The sequence below is a fragment of the Astatotilapia calliptera genome, chromosome 20, assembly GCF_964374335.1.
Source record: "Astatotilapia calliptera chromosome 20, fAstCal68.1, whole genome shotgun sequence".
In the NCBI taxonomy this organism is placed as follows: Eukaryota; Metazoa; Chordata; class Actinopteri; order Cichliformes; family Cichlidae; genus Astatotilapia; species Astatotilapia calliptera.
In genome coordinates, this window is record NC_137441.1 from 29,169,884 (window position 1) to 29,192,394 (window position 22,511).

The window sequence follows — 22,511 nt, forward strand, 5'->3', positions numbered from 1 at the left end:
TTTGTTGCCACTTAGTCCAATCTTGCTTCGAGGACCGTGGTTTCCACCATCACATAGAAAGCCACCACCCTTTCTCCGCCTACCTCCACATCTTCCTATCTGCTGAAGGTCTCCAGAGAGCATCAGGTATTCCTCTGAATCTCCCGGACTTTCCAGGCTGAAACGCAGACTGTCTGATGGGAGTTGTCCGGTCACACTCTGTTGGTCACACCTGCCCTCGGTTCATCCATCATGTCGCACGCAGACGTTTGTAATTAACACACAGGAAAGAGTCAGTTTACATGCCTCAATTAGTACAATGGATAGATGAAGGTTTTACATGTGAAACCGAACCCCGATCTGTGAAATAAAGCCACCATTTGTACTTAAAGTCACTTCTGTGACTTCTCCTACTACTTCTGGTAAGGGTGCAGTGGTTATGGCAGAGGCTGTTTTTTTTTTTTGTTTAAGGTTTTCATTTGTTCCAAAATAATTGTAAAAATAGGCGATACAACTCCCACAATGCCTCCTTTAATGCTGAGTGACCGTCGTCGGGTACAAAGGCTCACTCTGGTTACAAGAAACCTTCAGATGAGAACACGTTTGAAAGGGTTAAGCTTATTTGTATGTTCATGTTACATCCTTTTCAGCAGCATTCTACCGACATTGTGAGACATACCCAAACCATACACAGATAAAACAATGGTTACGATGGAATAAACAAATGGGTATACAGTTGACATGTTTAATGGTTACATACTGGTTAAACTATATATCATTTAAGTAAGGTAAGGAAATGAGTCACATAAAGAACTATATCTCTCATATATTGTGTTTCAGATTCTAATTATGACTGGGTTTTTTTAAAGTGACTGATTCATTTCCTTACCCTACTTTCAGTGTGAAAATGATATATAATATAATACACACTGCATTCTCTTGCAGTGGAAACAATTGAGTATAATTTCAATCAGATGTTGTTTTATTGTATAAAATTTGAAAAAAAAAAAAACGGAGTCCAATAATTATTTTACAAATGATGTTTGATTATCTGTGCGTGGTGTTAAAACCTGATCTACAACAACAGTTCATGAGAACTTTGCACCTTTACTTATTTACGACACTCTTATGCCCTATTTGTTAACCCAAACAGGACTGAGTAGGTTTAAGTTGTGGAGATTTAACCATCCACCAAAACAAAGTGAAAGAGAATAACGTTTCTTGTGTAGGCTCACAGCATTAAAAAAAAAAGGTAAAAAGTAGAATATCTTCTGGTCCTGGATAATCCAGATTTTTCCAGTTTTATTTTTTTTAAGCACCATAGAAGTGTTTTCACTGAAAAGAAAGTTAATTTGTTTGAAAGATATGAATCTGACTTTTTAAAAATTACATCAGCTACTAAAACCTACATGCACTTAAACTTGTATTTTTTAATCTGAATAATCTGATCCTTTATAAAATATAAAAATATGTTAATTTACAGTCACTACAGGAGAATGAAAATGAAAATAAATGTATTTAAGTCATAAAAACTGATCGTGTGTCACTTATATGTACTACAGACAATAAAACATTGTATAAAACATATGGCTGTTTCATGATAAATGAAAGCATTTGAATCAGTTAAAGTTTAAATACACTGAGGTTGTGCTTACTGTACAACAATTTTAAACAGAAAAGGCACATAAAAGTGAACTTTTACACCAATTGTGGGTGTTTTTTGTTTGCCTAGAATGCATTTTAAATAAAGAAAACCAGCTGCCGTCTCTGTGCGGAGGGCGAGAGGCGAGTTGGGGCAGTGGGAGTGGATAAAGGAAGGAAAGGAGGAGTTTTGCCCTCAGGAGAAGTGAAAGTGAAATGAATCTGTGGAGTATTTAAAGAGGAAGTTTGGAGTCCCAGAGCTGTTGGCAGACGGGACTGCAGAGGACGACGCAGCACTCAGACGCGCAGGTGAGCCGCTCGACATTTAGGTAAAAGCTTTTTAAATTTCAGCAACACTGAATCTAATGATGAGCCGTGTGTCTGACAGCTCCTTGTGTACACTCACTTTGCTTTCATTCTCTTGCTTGGCTTCTGAATGGCTCCACCTCTCTCTCTCCTTATTCAGTTTAACTTTAACTCTTTCCTCACATTCCTCCCACACACAGTTTGCTTTTTTTTTTTTTAAATTGATTGCAACGGATGGGTTTGTTTAATTCTCCCACACACTGTAGAAGAGCTACAAAGTCGTCAGGTGTTTAAGCCGACAAGACAAACTGAAAGTATCTTTGAGCTGCTGCTGTTTTGTCTCCTTTGCGAGGCATCTTTCTTTCAGTGACTTCGTCTTTTGTTTTCCTGGATTAGCTGTTAATTACAGGGCAGAGTGAGGCATATTTCAGGCTTCACAGGAAGAGTCCCACGATGGAAATCTCTTCCTTAAAGTTTTCTCGTCTGCTCTCTTCTTCCTTTTTATCGTTTCTATCAGCTCTTCCTTGTCAGACTGACCTCCCGCGCCCCCTCTGTTGTTTGCTTTCTTTTTCTTTCTGACAACTGATAACACAAAACTGGTTTTTCAAGCTAGAATACCTATATAGTCCTATTTATGACTGTAGTTACAGTAAGTGATGGGTCTATTTTCAATATCTGGATATATGGATATGGATTTAAAGCTGACAAGCTGAACCTCACGTTGTTTTTTTAACATATATGCTTTATTTGGGTCAAAACAAAAACGACTTTTTCCTCTTCTGACTCCTGCCTCTCAGGAAAGCCGTACAGTTGTTCTGCTACCTTTCCCCCTCAAGCAGACCAAACCTTTAAGGGGAGTATTTCTTTAAGACGCACTCTGGTTTAAGAGCGTTCAATCAGACAGCAACACAGTAAATTATCTAACTTAAAAGAACAGAAGACTTTACAAAAGCATCTATTATCAGTTCCAGAAACCAGTTTTGGTTAATAAGAGTTTTCTGTAAAAAGCAGTTTGTATCCCATAACTCTCGCTAACATCTTTGTCCATTTTATTACAAATCTAATGGTGAGCCTGTAATTTTTTTTAAGCTACTGTAATGAGCCAAGCTGCTGTGTGACTGGGAGGTGTGTCGTGTTTGGAGTGATAAACTAAATCTCCTTGCATCGGTCTGAATCTGTGTGGGACTTTTAAATCACCGAGTTAGACCTGAGTGGCTGGGTGATTTTAATGGTTGTTTTTATGTTACAGCATAAAGAACACTGGACTCTGATCGCCTTATAGGCTTAAATGTCTGCTTCTGCAGAAGCATAAACCAGCAGTTAGAGAGTCGGAATAAATGGCTGAAAATGATCAAACTTTATCAAAAAAGAAAAAAGAAAAAAAAGAAATGTATCACAAAGTGGGTTTTCACTTGTTCATTGATGAAATACATCTTTTTTTTCTTTAAATTGTTCACATTTCAGCCAAATAACTTAAAGTACATCGGGTGGAGGTTACACAATTTCCATTCAGATCCACTGTGAACCACTGCAGGTCTGAGATCAGGTCGTGTCAGCGCCCAAAAACCAGAACAAAATGAGCCAGCGGAAGTTAGTGTTGCGACTGCCACTGAATCATCTAAACCCTCAGCTGCTCGCGCAGCCCAACAATGGAAACAAGCCACAATTCTCAATTTCAAATCACTAAAAAGCACCTTACTCATTTGTCAGTGCAAAACAAACATGAAGTAATGCATCGAAAAGCTCACTCATGTTTTTCCGTTTCAGGTCGTCTGAGTTTGATTACTGCTCTCAAACATATCATGTAAATTCACCTACTTTCTGTTTCTAACTTGTTCTTTTTTTTCTTTTTATTTTAGCCGTGTTGACCTGAGGCCAGCCCTGCTGAAACCCTCTGTTTGTGGGTGGGATTGTAACGGAACCCATAATGCAGCTGTGATTCTGAGCCCCAGCTGGTTATGGGGTCCGTTTCCATCCCACGGCGCACAAGACATCCCCCGACCCATCAGCCCGGTGGGGCATCCTCCTTCCTTCCACACATCAGACATTACGCTTCAACACTGCAGGTCACCTTGAAATGTTTTTAAGACAGAATTCATGTCACGTCAGTTCAAAACTCTCACACGAAGAACAAAAACCATGTTTAAACAGTAAAAGCAAAACACCAGTGGCAGTAAAGAACGCTATAAAAGCATCTGGGGTAAAAATACCCAGCTGAGTCACTGAGAAAACCCATTTTGATAACAGCTACTGTCTCGCTGTTCACCATCACGGCCCACGCAGGGCAGACCTGTGGTTTTGTTTCTGTTGAATCAGTGAAGAAAGTGAAACTAACGCCTGTAAGGTCATGTGACACTCTGTCGCCGGTCTGCAAAAGTGGTTCGACTGATTAATGCAGAGGTGTTTTTCCTCAATGACACGTTTTCTCCCGGATTGCTGTGAGCAGGAAACGCAACCGGGAATTTCGTGTCAGCCAAGAATGACACCTGAAACAGCAACTGAGGAGGCAGCTGAAAATTATTTTTTACTTTCAATATTTAAAATGTGTGTAGTTGTTGTTTTTTTTAAAAACTAATTGTATTGCTAAACAGGTATTTCTAATAAACCTCAAACTTTAAACTGACAGTTAAAGTTATTATTTTTCTTGCAGTGCCCATTGTGGCACGTTGCTTATGATGCGCTCTACCACCGACGGTTTCAGTGGTACATATGTACAGTAAATAACAGTGGTTTTTCTCGTCCTCTTGGTACTACTACCTGGTTTATGTATGACAACAATGCTTTCTCAGAAAGCTCGTGACAACCCATGTTGTCCTGTAAATGTCAAATCACATTACAAGCTTTTACCATTTCCTCCAAACACATCACAAAGCAGCAGCTGCAATTTGTTCTGCTTTTACAAATGAGTGTGGCCCACTGTTTCCACAAACCAGCACACAATATGTACACGTGTTCTTCTTAATATCCATTGTTGGGTAAGGCTGCTTAATCTATAAGAGTGAGGAAAAAACTGCCCTCAATTACACCAAACAGCATCACCTACAGAGGAGTACCTGTAATTCGACAGTTCCACAAGGTCGCAGGAAATGACTGAGCAGCAGGTTCCGTGTTGAGTCCACACCTGCCATCACCGACCCTGTGAAAGAGGGTGAAACCTTTCAACAAGCAGAGCACATATTTGGCTTCATAAGAGATTCTGTTTTGGTCGGTTCAAAATAAAGACAAACATATTGGGATAAAGCTTCATACAAGTCTGTTAGACTTTTATTCTGCTATAACTTATTGTAGTATTTAACTGTGGATGATGACGTGATGTTTTTTGTTTTGTTCTTTCATGGCAGTTTTCTCATCTGGGTGGTTAGCCTGCTCTCTATCGTGCCGGTGTGTCCTCTTTGTTGATTGGACCTCACCTCATATTTCTATACAATTATTATACTATATTCTAAAATATTATTTCATCTTATTATACATCAGACTATCCTGATGATGTCTCAGCCAAAATATGCTTTCAATATTTGGTAAGAAAAATGAATGTTTCCCATCTGGTGCCTGTATTCTGTTTGTTTTCATATTTGTCAAGACCGGGCACGCGATACATGTTTAAGATCTGGAGCTGAGCGCACTCCTACTTTGTGTTACATTTCAGTGTTCACTCAAACATGTCTGGCCTGGATGGTGGAGGAATACACCCACCCGCGTGTCAGACACTAGACTAACTCAGCTATCTTTTATTTTCTGTTCACGCTGCAGGTATTAATCCACCAAATGCAGATTTTCAGACTCACACAACTCAGATCCCAGAAGCATGATGGTGAAGCTTAAAAGGTTCAAAAGCACTGAGAGTGAAGAGGAATGTAGATCAAACCACCTGCATTTCTATAGAAAAGAATTTTTCAGAAAAGCCAAACATGCCTACTGCATTTTCATTCTTGCTTAGTCATTTGTAGACAAGATGAAAATCTGAGTTACACACAGCTACACAGAAGGTGAGAGCGCTCAGGGAAATTTAAAAGAAAAGAAAACACACAGCACTCTTTGACACAAAGAAAGCCACTCTATTTAGTCTTCCACAGTAGGCTGTGTTATCAAAAAGCAAAGGCAGAACCAGAAAGACCAGCTATTCATTTTCTACGTTTACTTTGCTAGTACGATAAAATTGAATTACAGTATGCATCTAAAAATATGTACTGGTTAACTAACGACTGAAATCAATTCACAGAAAACAAAAGTGTGACCATGACCTGGATCAGTAGTAGCTACAACTGAACAGAGTTGAGGTTAATTTGGGCTGAGGCACTGGACAAGTGGTGAACAAGTGCCATTCACACAAGAACGAGTCAGTCAGCAGCCTGAAGGAGCCAAAGGCAAAGGAAACTTGGACAGTAGTCTTTCACAAGTTTGAGGTGTCACGTCCTATTCTTTCATTCATGGCTATGAACTGGCTCATGAGACTGTTCTTCATTTCCCTCTCATGCTCCTTTAACCTCTGCAAACAGGCGTTCATCTCTCTGATCTGGGCATCCGTCGCCAACACTGATGTGGAGACTTCCTCCATCACCGTGTGCTGTAAAACAAAGACATTGCAGCATGCAATTAGAAGACAGTGACACCCTTTCATCTGTCTGCTCAAAGTGAAACTATGGCCACCGGTCTTACAGTCGACCATCCCTTCAAATCTACTCTGGTGAATAGAACAAACTCCAGCAATAAAACAGCCTCCTGATAAGGACAGAATATTGAATAAGTGATACTGATCCTTATGCAGATTTCCTACAGATTAGATAAAGAACTGGAGACCCAAATACTGGCCAGAGGTCAGTTTAAATGCATGCAGGAATCTGATGGCATTCTTTTAAAAGCTAGCTTATCTGACAGAGTGGATCCAACTGTGAAAATTTGTGTTCAAAGACAATGTGTGTGCAACAATGAAGCCCACCTACACCTAAATACTAAGAACATCCAAGGGCATGCCGATCAATTTCAGAAAGTCCTTTCCACTAAACCCCAACATCAAAAGTATATGGGATAATAATAAACACCTCTGCATGGTCTTTGCTGATAATTTGAAAACTGAAGAATAGCCATGAATGCTTGGGCTTTGTTGTAGGTTTTCAATGTGCACAGAAAAAATTATGTAGCTCCCACAGACCTCACTACCTGCTGTAAAAGGCTTGAGCTACTCTGTGGAGCCAGACCTGTATAGAGAATATAAACAGAGTAAAGTGTAACTGGACCAAAACCTCCTGTGCAGTAGTGTGTTTAAACCAGTCTATGTGATATCTGCACCTCACGACCAATTCACATACTATTTATACTATTTTAGTGATTTTTACTGGAATCTAAATGCACTGGTCTCCATAGAAGTTCAAACGTCAAACAAGCTTGTTGTTTCAGTGTGCTCAAGGCTACAAATAAAGACATTCAACAGAATGGTTCAGACATTTTTTAGAGTGCAGTTTAAAGTTTTTTTCCCCCCATTCTTAAAAAATAAAAATTAACAATTCGGTTTAGAAGTACTGAACTTCGAGGACAGAAACTAAGTATTGACCCTGTTGCACTAGAATCGATCTGATACCAATACCAGCGCTTGATTGATAGCATCTAGCACCGCCCCTGCAAACTTGCAACAGAATCAAACTCACGGGGCTGATTGTGTGCACGTGTTCTGGTGGGCTGTACTGGTCCTCGTCGTCATCCACCTCCGCTGGGCCCAGGTGCTTGTTGAGCCCTCTGTCGTCCACTTCGTCCCTGACTGCACTTCGGTGCGGAGGTGGGCGTGGCGGGTGTAGGTGCTGGGGATGGCGCTTCACCGGGTTCCCCCCCCTGGGCATTTCGAAGATCACGTCGCTGTCTACGTATCAGCTAGACGACGCGCTCGGTCCCGCAGCGGGTCTTCTGCTCGTGGTACAGTGACCCGCGGACGACCCTCTCCGCCAGCAGCTGTTTATCCGCCGGTAAACCGCGGAGTTCTCGCCGTGCCCGCGATCAAGTTGCGGATCCTTAGCAGTCTTCGGATTTCGTTCTCCTGCCAGTTGTGCATCCTGGGGTTGCGTTCAATTACCCCAACAACACGTCTCAACTTACTAAAAAACAAAAACAAACAAACAAAAATCACACAAACACCGTTTTAAAAAGATGCATTTATTTATTTATTTAATCTTTGCACCCCGTGCGTCATACAGCTCCGCCGGAAGACGACGTGCAAATAGAGGATTATTTGTCTCCCACCCCCTCATCCCCCCTTTTAAACTCCTGATACCGTCATCCACGTCACGCCAGTCACTCTCAACCCTAGTAAACACACTAAAAACACAGATAAACAGCCAAAAATTGCGAAAACAAATAGTCATTTACAAATCTCACCTTCTAGCCAAGTTATCACAGATATGTAGTCTTATTCGTATTTACTGGATTCTATTATTGTTCTTTAATTTATGTTTAGTTTGCAGAGGGTGCTTCCTTATTTCATGTTTGTTTTTATCGTTAAAAAAAAAGGTTTGTTTTAGTTTCGGTTTAATTAGTTTCCCTCTTGGTTTAAGTCTAATTATTATTGTATGGAGGGCATGTGTCAGAGGCTAGAGTTAGGAAACTTAGTACAGGTATTAGAATAAAAACAACTTTTGGAAAGCGGTTCACTCAAATTGTGTCATAGTATTGTAGACATTCAGAGTCTCCAACAGTCTCTCAACACCTCATGACTCAAGTTTTAATACTTTATTTTTATACTAAACTAACAGATACTAAAACTAGGGATATTTTCTTCACAGCTTTACTTTATTTAATTATTGTAGTGCACAAAATTGCTTCAGTTAGTTTTAATTGCTCTCAAAAGTCATTTAAAAAATATTACACACAACAACACACAAACTAAAATATTTCTTCACATCTAGTTTAATTTACTTTTATTTAACTATAACATGTTCGCCTAATGGATTTTATGTTGCTAAGCAAAGGACATCCCAGTATCACATATTGTTTATGATATGTATTCTGATTGTGCTCTGACTCTGAATGAAAGAAGTCAAAGTCTAACTCTCCGTCTAAACAACACTGGAAAGGTTCAATAAAACCTAACAATGATGAGCACATATATCATCCAATCAGAGCAGGTCTGTCTGCAGGTGTATGGTAACACATGGCACACCTACTTGGTGTAAATAGTTGCATTTTAAGTTTAGGCATGTTATTTAATGTGCTTTTAAGGCAAGTCTTATGTTACAGCAATGCTTGGGCTAAAACAGGTTCGTGATAAAGTGAAGGGTTGTATTGTGTAATCCACTGTACTGTAGATGGACCTTTGTGAACCAATCGGTTAACAGATCAGGTACTGCCCCAAGGCAAAAAAGTAAATATAGGACAACAGGCTTGGACATCATGCAAATGCAGAACCAGATAACTTGACAGCCCCCCCCCCCAAAAAATAAATAAATAAAATCAAGGCGGGAGCAGTATTACAGCACAGCTGCTGCAGTCGCTCTGCACTGCCCGGTTCCAAATCATTCCTTCAAAATAACAAACCTTCAGGATAAGGGAACGGAGTCTTTTCCTGAAATGATCCCTTCATTTCTCAGATTAGTTATGAGCTCTCGGTCAGTTATGAGTGACAGTGAGGGTTAAACTAACCAAGTGTGTGATTCAAGTCAGTAGTTTTTTCTTAGCTATACTCATCCTACAGAGGGCAGTCTTTGTCCCTGAGCCTACGGCTAATGTAGCCAGAGGTTAATAGAAGATGGGCTCATTTCCCTACTTTACATTTAAAAAGTCTTCTTTTGTTTGAACAAACTTTAAATGTTAGAGTTGCCTGTATCAGATGAGAGTGTCGAAGCTCTCTGCTGCAGCTTTAGAACATCAAGAACTATAAAGTGTTTGCCATATTTATCTGACCAGCAGCACTTAAGGGAGCCGGGATAAACAGAAGACACTTTTTTTTTTTTACCTTATTTCAGTTCAGTGTGATTAATGCAGCCAGAGTGCTAGCCAAACACTAAACCATTAAGCTTCATTTTGTTTGTAGGACACAGGAAAACAAGACTTTGCACGTCTAACTGCACACCATCAGGACATCCAGACGTCAGCGCTATACTGACTCATCTCTTTCCTGTGAACCGAAGGTTGCTGCATGTTCACACGAGAGGTGTTAAGCCATGTAACACGAAGTCGTGTTTGTTGCTCACATTTACTAAATCCATTTTGTCTGTCATTTCTGGAGTGAAATCAAATTTCCAAGCGTAATGTGCAGTGCATTATCTGCCTCAACAGCAGCTCAGACAATTAAAGTTCCTTGAATATCACCTTAGTAGTTTATAATAAGAAGAAATGTGGACTGAGACACTTGACAGCTGTCAGACAGTCGATGGTCTGATGAGGCAGAAAGTGCAGGGAACTAGGTAGCACTCCAAGATCTCATGATTTTTCTTGTAGTTTCATCAACTGATTATTTCAGTCACAGTTGTGAGCTGACATTATAAGGCATTTTCCTGTTATGGTCCATTGACCTCTGCAGATGGATGTCCTCCAGCACCTGTGTGCAGTTGCAGGAGGACTTTTCTCCAAGCTAGGTGACCGTCACTGACACTAGCTTCATCATTGTTGTTTGCCTTTTCTTTGTTCAAAATGCAGCGTGTCATTAATGGGACAATGACACATTTTCTGCAGTTCATCTCTTTAAATCATAGAGATAATGGGATCTCCATGTCTTTAGGTCCATAATTTGTTTGACAGAGACAATTTTTGATAATTTTGCCTCTATACACCTATCAAAATGATCAAACATTACTTGGGCAAAATTACAAACTTTTAAATATAAGGGTTACTTTTTTAATACTTGGATGAAATTCCTTTGCAGTCAGTAACTGCCTGATGCCTGGAACCCACGAACATCACCGAATGCTGTGTTTTTTCCTTTGAGATATTCTGCCAGGCTTTTGCTGCAGCTGTCTTCAGCTGCTACTTGTTTGTGGTTCTCTCTGCACTCAGCTTTGTATTTAATAACTGAAAAGCTGCTCTGCTAGGTTGACAACCATTCATACTCACATTTACACCTACGGCTAATTTAGAATCACCAGTTCACCTAACCGCACTAACTGCATGTCTTTGAACTGCTGTAAGGACCTTCCTTTGTGCTACCCATAACTTTATTTACAATCTTTAAAAAAAACATTTGCTTAGATGATCAATGTGAAAATTGCTGCATGTTTAGTTTCTACACACAAAGCTGTTTATGGTTGTATTAGCAAAAAAAAAGAAAAAAGTAAGCAATAAGAAAATGATCTAACTAAACTTCACCCCTGATGGAAGGATTTCATGATGTTGGGTTTCTAAGACCAGGGTCAACTTTTGAGTTGTGGGCTCACCTTATGATTGACCTTTCTCCCTCACTGGATAAGAGGTGGCGAGCTCAAACCCTAACAAAATTCCAGAGTCTCAGTACAGAGAGCAGTATGCACAAATTTTGGGGCACAACTACTGCAGTTATTTCACCTAACACTGGATGGCGCCATGCTGGTCCGACACGCGAATGTATGTCGTAGGAAAACACAAATTACATTTCACTAGTTCCGCAGAGAAAACAGGCAATGCAGCGCAACATCTGACATCAACCAGCGAGCAACCGTGCGGCTAGCGTAACCCAAAATCAGGCTCATCTTCGCCCGTCTCAACGCGAGCAGCGGGACGACGCCTTGACACAAGATATGAGGAGAGGGTGAATGAGCTGACTGGTAGAAAGCTCACCTGTTTGTGCTGTGGTGGTGGTGATGATGGAGAACATCGAGGAGCTCTCGCCCCTTCGCATCACCCCTACAGTCCGTGCTCTGAGCTCCGCGCTGCGGGGGAAGCGTGAAGATGTCCACGGTTCCAGCCGTGTAAACGGTGACAGGGTATTCCCTGAACCAGAGAAGCTTTGGTTTAAGGAGAGCAGCGCTAAAAATCTACGAAACAGGGACTTCTTGTCGCCGACCACGATGCTTAACACGCTGTACGCCGACGGACAGGTTGGTTTGACTGATACCTGTTGGATATATTAGCCTCTGCGTGACTCCATGCTGTTTTATGTTATTTCAACATAGCGCTAAATAGTATCTAAGCCGCTCAATGCGCTTTCTGAACACGCTTCTTAAATCTAGTCAAACCGGACGCTGTCACCAGACAGCGGGAATACCGCTGCTTAAACACATTGAAGTTCCGATAAACAGCTCTTCATTTTATTCTTCCGCTAAGCGGTGTAGTTCCTCGGCACTAGTGTGTTTATGTTAGTGCTAGTTCGTTTCGCGCAGTAATACAGTTATATTAAAAACGAATAAAGGTGTTTTCAGCTGTTTCGAACGTGACTCGACCAATAGGAGCGAGGGACCGAACTGTCAGCTTTAAAGTGCTCAGGTGATTCCGACTGCCCGTGAATGCCACATGGTGTCATAAATAACACCTAAATTCACAAAACAGTAGGTACATCTGAATGATACTAAGAGGGCCTGGTACCGTGGATTGATCAGGTTGCTGACTTTGCTCCAACATCATCATCGACCAGGCACTAACAGCCAGCAGTAATTATTAACCCATGACTGACACATACAATATAGGTCAGATAGACAGAAAGGCCAAGCTGGCTGTGCTGCAACTTGCGTTACACAGAGCACAAAAAGACCCCGTTTAAAGCTTGTTCTCTTCAGCCATAAAATATGACAATGCAAAGATTAAAAAAGAAACACATTAGTACATATTTGTTTATATCCTTGTGCATGTGTTATGTTCCACAATGCACTCGTTTTGTTTACAGTGTAGAGATGCACTGGCATTGATTTCTAAAGCAGACTCCATTATCTAATGTTTTTTTCAATTCAATTCAATTCTTTATTTATTTGTCACATGTAGTTATAACTAGTACAACACACAGTGAAATGTTTTTTCCGGCTAAAAAGTACTCCCCCCCCCCCCCCCGACTGTGCATCTTACTAAACTTATAATAAAAAAAAATATCTATATAAAAGTATAAAAATGTATAATATCGTGTAAAATATTACGCTGTAATAGTTAAGAGCTATAGTGTACGTATTTACATAAATACAGATGTAAATGATAAAATACAAATAAAAATAAGGATAAAACTCAAAAGAAAATTATATACTGTGTATGGAATTGTCCATCATGTTGTCCGATTTGTGTTTTGATTGAGGAGTCTCACTGTTTGTGGGTAAAAACTCCTCCTGAACCTTTCAGTTCTTGTTTTCAGGCTACAGAGGCGTTTCCCTGACCTCAGTGGCCTGAACAGTTTGTAAGCGGGATGGCTGGAGTCGTTAGTGATCCTGATGGCCCGGGATCTGCACCTTTCAGCGTAGATGTCCTGCAGTGTTGGTAAAGATGTTCCCATAGTGCGTTCAGCTGTGCGCACGACCCTCTGCAGGGCTTTCTGTTGCTGTACTGTGCAGTTCCCGTACCACACCGTGATGTTATTACACAGGATGCTCTCAATGACCCCGGTGTAGAATCTCCTCTGGATGTTCTTGGAGATCTTAAACCTCTTTAAACGCCTCAGATGATAGAGGCGCTGTATGCCTTTGCTGATGAGGAAGTCCGTATGTGTGTTCCAATTAAGGTCCTCGTTGATATAAACACCGAGGTATTTCCACTGAGACATACTGAGAATGGTGTGCATTTTTTTTTATTTGCAAAAATGTGTGTAGAACAAATAAAACATGAAGCACTTTTCAAAACAATGTTACAAAGTGCTTAGCAATAATAAAAGCAACAAATATGAGAAGTTGGAGTTAAGCATGACTACAGTGGGAATTTAAAAACAATTAAAAATTGAAAAGATTAAGGAAAAACAAACATTTATACACATTTGGGTCTTAAAAATTAAAAAGATTCCGCATTAGCAGTTATAGAAAGCGGATGATAAACATGTGCTTTAAGAGATTTAAAAGAGGTTACAAAATTAGCCTGGATGAGATGCTCAGGCAGGGAAATCCAAAGTTGTGAGACCTGGACTGCAAAGCCTTGATCTTTAGTGACTAAACAAGCTTTACAGACTACTAACAAGAATATGCTTTGTTAGTGGGCAGCAGCCATACTCATTTAAAATAACATCTCATAGATATAGGCAGGGGACAGACTATGTAGGGGTTTAAAGTCCAGGAATAAAATGTTAAAATTAATTTTTAAAGCTAACAGGTAGCCAAAGAATGATTGCAAGGACTGGTGCCTGTCAGCAGGATTTTGAATTAATTGATTTTTGATATCTGTCTAAGCTGAATGAAGAAGGATTGCATGACATTAGACTCAAATTAGAGGTCAGAGTCATAAAAGACCCCCCAAGTTGCAAACCTCTTTGCAAATATTCTTTAATACAATGCTAATGCTAGGGGAGGATTGTGTGATTATAACTGCGTGAATGTGTCATGTATCAGACAACCATTAATACTTATAAAAACAATAAAAACGCCCTTCATACATTATACTTTTCTTATTGCTTGTATGTGACATCCTATATCTATTTTTACATCCTCCCAGGTCCCTCCAGCAGTGATGTCCAGAGTGCTGTCCCTTCGTGGTAGTGGGGTTCTCCCTGTGGCTGGTGGGGAGGTGATGGGTGAAGGTCTAAGGGTACGGGTGGATCGGGCTGCCACATTCAGGGCCGTTCTGGCGGGTGGAGCTGCAGAGTACCTGAAGCCCTTGAATCAGAGGCAGGGCTGTGTGGTGCTCAACTGCCCCGCACTGCACCCTAAGTCCAACACACCCAGTCCTGACACAATGAGTTTAGGCCAGCTGAGGACTGTTCTTCTGGCTGACCACATGGGGGCACTGCTGAGAAGACAGGGGTGAGTCTGGTTTAATGGACCTGGACCTTGTAAACCTTGACAGAAATGTCGGGCTTTTAAAGTCCTCTTGGTTTTAATTTTTCTCTCATTCAAAATGAATTAATAACACAGTCATCATAACACTGGAAAATTCCCTAAATTAACTGTTTTCTGCTTCCCAAATGTGACAATTAGCTGATTTTTCTCTTTTTTGCATTAGTGGACATTTGAAAGATTTTACCATTGGCTTCTTGATAATCTATAGACTAATCAATTAACCATCAATGGATGCAACTGTTAATTAATCCCTTTCCCTGTCTTAGATATGCCGTGTCCTTCTGCCCAACACTTCCTGAAGACAGCGACATCATCAGTTTCCTCCGAGCTCTGGGAATCGATTGGCCGACAGCCCCGGGTAATTGGACGAATGAAGAGCGGGAGGAGAAGATTCAGGACTCGCTAGAGAAGTCTCAATACAGAGAGAGGGAAATGGAGAGAGGCAGGAGAGCTAGCGGAGGGGGAGGGAGGAAAGCAGAGGAGGGAGAGAACGAAGGAGCACTCAGGATCAACCTGAAGCAAGTTTTTCAAGAGGAGGGGCTGCCGGGATACGACCCCAGCCTTGGCACCTGCACGGGTGAGTCTGAGTGCTTTCCCCCATTGTTCCCTTGCTTACCACAGGCCTTCATTTACACCTCATCATGAAGAATGATCAGTTTATCCAAATCTAGGACAAATATTTTTCATCAGTTGTTGCTTTTTGTGTCAAGGTCTAGAAATCTCTATATCTCATCTTCCTGCTTGTCCAAAAAAAAAAATTAAAATGAAACTGGCAGTTTTCTCTTTACTGAAGCTAATTGCAGTCCACTCAAATAAATCAAGCTCTGTTTTATTTTTATCTGAGGATTTGTGCCAGAATTGCTTCTTGCTGAGCCAGTGACCTCAAACTTCATGTTTCCAGTTTGGTTGCCAGGAGGCTCCGGCAAGCTTCTCACCTGGCCAAGAATAACTTGCGGCACTCATAATTATAACATTCCCGTTTAATTAGTGAGCTTAGAAGACTGTTTTATGTTTACGTTAAGCTAAGCCAACTTTCTCCTGTGTGTGTGTGTGTGTCTGAGGGGTACCTACTTATTCCAAGAAAGCCAGCAAGCTTAGTTCCCAAAGTAATAAAACTGCATTGATGCAGCTTAGCTTAGATAAAAGATGAGTGAGATAACAGAGATTTCATATCAGAATCAGAAAGGGTTTTATTGCCAAATGTTGAGCGGGTTTACAACATTAGGAAATTGCTGCGGTGCTTCAGTGCAAACATACTGTTATAAATACTGTTATAAATTAAGCTTAAATAGACATGAAAATAAAAATGAGAATAAGAATTAAAAGTGCTAAGTAGATAGATAGATATATACATGATATATACATGAGTGCAGGTGGTGATCAGTGCCAAACATGGAATGATGCAGTGAACACAGCGTAGGGTCATGTGTTAGTGGTGGGAACAGTCATACGGTTATTGTTCATGTGTCCAACAGCAGAGGGGAAGAAACTGTTCTTATGGCGAGAGGTTCTGGTGCGAATGGACTGAGGGGAGCAGGGGAGCAGGTCAAACAGACTGTGTCCAGGGTATATTGTATAATAACAGCTGACAGACTGTTGTCCTGTTTTAGTTAACAGAGACGGCGTTTCCCAATTGGCACAACTGGACCTATCCACAGCTGACTGCACAGTGAGACAAACACACTCCATGTCTTTGTTTTTAATATAAAATTATTAATAAAAAACAAAATAAAACGGGCAGACAAAGCACTGATTTTAATTTTGTCACTGCCTCTTTCATAGGCAGCCATGGTAACAGCGTTACATGTGACTTCCTGTCAAGATGAGTTCCGCCAGCAGCAGATAGCAATGCTGTGGAGAGCCAGCGGAGCCAAACACACACAGGTAGCTGCACACACACACACACACACACACTGCAGTGATGAAGGGTTCCTATTTTTACCTGTTCTGCTTTCTGTTTCTGCAGAGGCATCTTGTTTGTGGGCCTGTGAAGACTCCTGGTTCACACCTGACTGCTGCACAGTACTTGCAGTAAGACACATCAGTTCCTCTGTCTGTGCTGCCTCTTTTTTTTTTTTTTTTTTATCCTTTGTCCTCTCTCGTCCTTTTTGTGACATACTCATGTCATTTCTGTTACTCCTCCACACACCCTGCCCAGATCCCCACCAGATGTGTTTGTTTTCACCAATAACACTCTTACCATCATCTTCCCTGCACCGTAACGTTGCAGATGTGATGAATAAGACGCTGTTGATGTTTTTCTTCGTCTGCGTGTAATTGTGGTGTATTTTTAGCTCGGTTCCCTGTATTAATGAGCCTTCTATTCTTCCTTCTCTCCTCCAGGTTGAGAAGAGGTCAGATGAAAGAGGCCTCCGAGATGAAGTATGGAGATCAAGTAGAAGGTGTGTGTGTTTATGCGCATTCTCATTGTGCATATAGACTGTAAGTAAACTGAATTAACTGAAGACAAGTGCTTCCTCCTCTTGAAGGTCAGACGTGGGAGGACATCATCAAGGTCATGACCTCTGCTACAGTCAGATTCGAGCTGCTGTCGACTGTCCACACTAGTCCTGTGAGTCATCAGTACAGCACTGTTCCCTTTCAAGCAGCCATGCTCTAACGCGCTAAGTCAGACTGACTGACAGCCATATGTTTAGGTGACGCTGGACGTCAAGAGGGAAGGCGGTGTGTCGACCAAGGGGCCCAGAGGAGGAGTGTTTGTGATGTATAACTGCGCCCGATTGCACACTCTGTTCGACAGCTACGAGAGAGGAGTGGAGAAAGGTGAGAGCTGTGCTTTTCTGTAAATAAATGTTCCCGTAATTCAGATCATTGTGGCCAATGATTGCAGTCTTCCTTTAACCTCACCCAGTCTGAAGAGAAAGAGAGACTTATTAAAAGCCAGAACGAGTTTTATTTATAGTTCAGCGGGACTGTGATGTTTTGTTGCATAAATAAATCAGAAATCGATATTGCTCAGTGGGTGGATAATGTTGCATGTGGAGCATTTTATTTCTGTCACAGTTATAAGAAAGCAAGGTTAGCTGCTTTAGGGTGGTATCCAAGGACATGCAAAACACAAAATGTTGTTATGAATATTAAGAAGCCAGAACAAAACAGAACAAAAACAATCATAAAAAATAATAGCAAAGAAAAAAAAGCAAGTCAGACAAAAAAGTGCTTTACACACGTGTGTCAATCAGATCTTAAAATCCATGAGAAACCAAGATATGAGTGATGTCATCTGATAAATCTGGAAAATCCAGCTCAAAGCTTAGGTAGGGCTAAGCTTTGAGCTGGATCAAATTGTGCTGGAATTGTTTCTATTCTGCATGTGAACTCCATGTTAAGATGTGGTTTGAAAAAAGGGAACAACAATGATGATTTTCAGGTGTGTTGCTGAAGAAGAAGGTGGGTCAGCTGTTCTAAGGGGTGACACCTTGGCAACACAGTGGTTCTGGGCCCATCTCAAGAGTTTGGCTTCCTGGTTGAATAAAGGTTAAAAACAAACTAGCAGGGAATAAGGATGCTGACATTGGATGATTTGAAGTGCCATCATTTTAAACAGAATTTTATATGTGGCCTAAAACTGATCCTTGTGGTACACCAAAGGTAATATGAGTTTTAGATGAAGAGTAAATGCCTGTGATGACTGGGAGAGTTCTTTCTAAAAGATGAGAATAAACCTAAATAAGTGCACAGTCCTTGATATGCAGGGTCCAAAAGAATGAAAGCTTTCATCCACAGCTAAATGAAGGGATACTTGGCTTATTGCTTGGTCTCTTGGGTTCAATCAATATGTCTATAATGTTGAACATGTAATGTAAAATCTATCACAATGTTTCTACATTTAGTTTTCCTGACTCTTTATCTGCAGGTCTTTACCCAGAAATCCCAGAGGACTCCCAGCTGGACTTCTCTGCTCTGAAAGAAGAGGTGCCACTTTAGTGTCTTCTATGATATGCTGTTCTCTACAATTTGATTATATTTCTTAATTTTAATTATATTAGAAACTGTAACTTCTAAATTTTAGTAATGCAGTGTTAATCCTACAGCGCTACCATGTGACTGTGTTTTAACTGACAGGGTGAATGGCTTCTCCTGTTCAATTACCTCATTCCATTCTCGGAGCTGCTTGAACAATCGGGACAGGCTCTGGATAGCGAAGGGGGTGGAGCCAGAGTGAACATAAAAACTGAACAGGTAAGAGCAATAACAGAAAAGGTGGATACGTCCGCTGTTGCAGATGTTTATATAACTCATACACATGTTTGTGTTCCTCAGATCTGTAAATTTCTCGTGTCGCTCAGTAAAGACTTTAGCTCCTACTACAACCGGGTCCACGTACTGGGGGTAAGGATGTACTCATATATGTATGTGTGTACTTACAGAGGGGACTGTGTGCAAATTAACTGGATTATATTATACATATTGTCCCACAAGAAGTAGATTTTATATTTGTCTGTATACATACACTTAATCATTTTCTGAATTATATATTACCACAGCAAATATGCTTACAGTAGGGTTTTCTGATTATGTGTGAATGCTGCAAAATCTATTTGCTTATGCGTTTATGTGATTTTTCTTGTGTGTTTGTGTGTTCCCTTTCTTCTTATACACTACATTTAAATATAGTTGTGGTCAGAAGATTGCATAGACTCATTCGTTAATGCAGACCTTCCCAAAGTGTGGGAAGGTCTGCAAAGCAGGAGATGAAGCTGAATATGTTTCCAAACCAACTTCATTCTAAGCCAAAAACTAGAAAATATAGTGAAGCATATCTTCCCTTTGGCTTCACCTGCACAAGTGCCGAGGTAGGTCTTCCCTGCAGAATTGGTTTTCCCTTTGTTGGGAGCAGCTGGGCTGTTCAAATCACGGACAAACAATTTTCTTGATTTTTAGTTCACAAACACTTGTTGTAATGACTAACTAGGGGTGACATTTTGGAGATGTTAGCTCTTTATACAGTAAGGTTACAGCGGGATACAAATAATATCAGGCTGATCCTGCCAAAATTTGTTTCCCCGGTTCAAATCACGGACAAACAGTATCCCACAGTTGTTCATGTTTTTAAACCCATTTTGCACAGAGAGGCATTTTTTTTGAAAAATGTATTGATAGCAATGTTGAATATTATTACACAGGAAAAAACAACTACACATAAAATAATCCCACCGTGACGCCTCTGCCTTTCTAAACGGAGGGACAGTAACTGTGTGTGTATATGTAAGCGTGTAAAATCTGCAGATGGTCAGATTAACAGTATTTTGTCTCTATCTGCTATTTTGCATTTCATCTCATGTAAACAATAACGTGGTGCACAGCCTGACATGAAAAAAGGCACATACCTTTGACGTTGCGTGACGAACTCTGTATTCCTCGTCCACACAGAAGCGCAAAAAAGGAGTTTTAAAAAAATCTCCATTTTCGGTGATTCGAAACGCCGTTTACGTGTGGACGAAACAGCTGCGTTTTCAAAAATAACCGTGTAGGTGTGGACGTAGCGTAAAAGAGTTAGTAGTTTATTTTCTTACTACCTGTAATTTATTGCAGATTACTTGTATTTGCTTAATTGTTTACTAAATGTCTGAGGTGTGAAATAAACCGCAATGGAGCAAAATATGGGTGGGTGTGGTTGGAGGATGTGTTTGTGCATGCGTGCGTGCGTGAGTGTGCGTGGGGTGGGGGGGCGAAAATGTTTGTTGTAAAACAAAGAGGGGCCTAGCAAAAAAACTTTGGGAACCACTGCGTTAATGCATGAACATCCTAGTACTTTGAGGCTTTTAATGATTTTTTTTTTTAACTGGTCTTTTTCCAGGGTGGAATAATTAATTTTCTGTAATTGTGTGGAGGATTAGAGAAAATCCAAGATAAATTCAAACTTATGTACCCTGTTCCTGTTTTCTTTTAAGTCATTAAAGATCTATGCTGTGCATTCATTACACTCTGGAAAAAGAACACGTCAAAGAAAGCCTGAAATTACCATGATATTCATGCCCATGATGAGCCACCTCTGACCACATCTGTAACAGACAGAAAAGAACTGAAGTTTATTTTGAAGCCAGCAGTTGTTTTATTGTTATTTTTGTTCCTCTGTATTTTCACTCCCTCACATACCCTTGCTATATTCTCAGTCTTTCTTCTTGTCTGTCTTGCTTGCAGGAGCCACTGCCTCATCTCTTCAACCAAATGTTTTGTCGTTTGTATCTGCTGAGAGCATTGAGAGAGCTCTACCACAGCGCTCTGGACACCCTTAACCTTCCCCCCATCAGGCAACTATAGCCCCGACATAATTCACCCACCCTTCACTGTTGGCTCTACCTCCCTGCCTTCCCTACGCACACACCACATCCATGTGTATTGTGTGTGTCTAGCTGATACCTTTTTTGGCAATATTAAAATAAATTATGACATTTCACTTGCCCACTGTCCCGCTTCTGCATTTCCCTGTCAGTGTATTGTGACATATTCTAACTGTCTGGTTATTTCAATGAATAGTGTAACTACATTATATAAAGTGGATCCTGTTCTGTTTTTTTTTCTGGGCTGAAAGATTTTCTTGGACAATTTAAGCTGCTTGTATGCTGTAAAAGAAATATTTTGACATTTGGGTTGCTGCTTATTTGCTTTCTTACTGACTGATGAGAAATTCTTCCTTGTCTCAAGCTGTGTGCTTTTGTACTATCTCTTCACACACTTACAAATACAGCTACAGAAGTGCTGCATAATTACCTGTCAGCATTTCAGTTGTGTCAGTCTTCTGTACATAGAAAAAGGGGCGATGCCACTAACCAGCAGTCATTTACAGTGATGGCATGCCAATTGCTAGCTAGCCAGCAGCGGCAGCTTTTTTTCTGATGGACATGGTTTGCTGTTTCTTGGAGTATATGCCTGTTACAGTGTCGTGTTTACTATTAGAAATTTTGGCAATATATGTGCGGTCAGAAGATTGCAAAATATAGCTGCTAGCAGTTCATGTTCTTTAACATAAAATTGCCGTTTTTGATTTAAGACTTAGCCAGTTAAATTCACTTTACAATACACACTACACTACACTAAACAAGTACTTAAGGTATATAGTATACTACACTATGATATACATAATATGCTACGCAAGACATATTGCTTGGCACCCTTTGGATGTATAGAAATTGGAAGATACTACAGCTAGTTAGCTTTCCTCAGCTAGTTAGTTAGCTAATTATCTTAATGCAACAAGTGAGAAAAGAGCGAGCCTGGCTCTAAATCAAGATAACAAAGTCCACCTATGAATTTTTAAAGTGTTCTAATTGGAACATTATAACCTGTTTGTTTCAGTACAAAAACTTGGCATTAAACTCAGTATTTGGAAGGGGTTGGATGGTTTCCTGGAAACCTCCAGTTGCCTGGAGACACGAGTAAGCTACTGGTGATATTAGTCTGTTGGGGTTTTTTTTTTTGTTTGTTTGTTGTTTATTTTAACTCTCAACGAGAAAGCAAGTAAGCACATTTCCCATAATGTCAGAATGTTTCTTTTAATTTTGGCTTTGTTACTACATGATGGAGAAAATGTCTTTCCCTTAAGCACAGCAGGCGTCAGGATCTAAATTAGATTGGCAGAGCTGGTATGCCCTTTTGAATTTGCTAACCATAAATTAAATGTATTTGTCCTTTTCACATAACAATCCCCAAATCTGAACTAGCCAGTAGCTTTAATTTATATTTGGTGCCAAGTTATAATTAAGGTGTTTG

At 40.4% G+C, this 22,511-nt stretch overlaps 2 protein-coding genes across 2 annotated transcripts; one reads left to right on the forward strand and one right to left on the reverse strand.

The window, feature by feature from the left end:
• Positions 1-5,162: 5,162 nt before the first annotated feature.
• LOC145422909 (uncharacterized) lies at positions 5,163-11,800 on the reverse strand. The gene is made up of 3 exons (XM_080294888.1): positions 11,659-11,800; positions 7,569-8,009; positions 5,163-6,490 (listed from the first exon to the last, which is right to left on the reverse strand). The coding sequence occupies exons 2-3, from the start codon at positions 7,755-7,757 to the stop codon at positions 6,317-6,319; spliced, it is 363 nt and encodes a 120-aa protein (XP_080151014.1). The 5' UTR covers positions 7,758-8,009; positions 11,659-11,800; the 3' UTR covers positions 5,163-6,316.
• dalrd3 (DALR anticodon binding domain containing 3) lies at positions 11,682-21,386 on the forward strand. The gene is made up of 13 exons (XM_026153276.2): positions 11,682-11,918; positions 14,434-14,741; positions 15,044-15,354; positions 16,388-16,446; positions 16,560-16,661; positions 16,744-16,808; positions 17,121-17,179; positions 17,267-17,349; positions 17,435-17,561; positions 18,655-18,713; positions 18,864-18,980; positions 19,062-19,130; positions 20,943-21,386. Exons 1-13 carry the CDS (start codon positions 11,682-11,684, stop codon positions 21,060-21,062), a joined length of 1,716 nt encoding a protein of 571 aa, XP_026009061.1. The 3' UTR covers positions 21,063-21,386.
• Positions 21,387-22,511: the final 1,125 nt, after the last annotated feature.

Coding starts and splice junctions, on each gene's coding strand:
- LOC145422909 (XM_080294888.1), bottom strand. CDS start 7,757: ATGCCCAGGGGGGGGAACCCGGTGAAGCGCCATCCCCAGCACCTACAC. Junction 6,491..7,568: donor ACGTGCACACAATCAGCCCC/GTGAGTTTGATT, acceptor TTTGTTTTACAG/CACACGGTGATGGAGGAAGT.
- dalrd3 (XM_026153276.2), top strand. CDS start 11,682: ATGATGGAGAACATCGAGGAGCTCTCGCCCCTTCGCATCACCCCTACA. Junction 14,742..15,043: donor GCACTGCTGAGAAGACAGGG/GTGAGTCTGGTT, acceptor TCCCTGTCTTAG/ATATGCCGTGTCCTTCTGCC. Junction 17,350..17,434: donor CGACTGTCCACACTAGTCCT/GTGAGTCATCAG, acceptor CCATATGTTTAG/GTGACGCTGGACGTCAAGAG.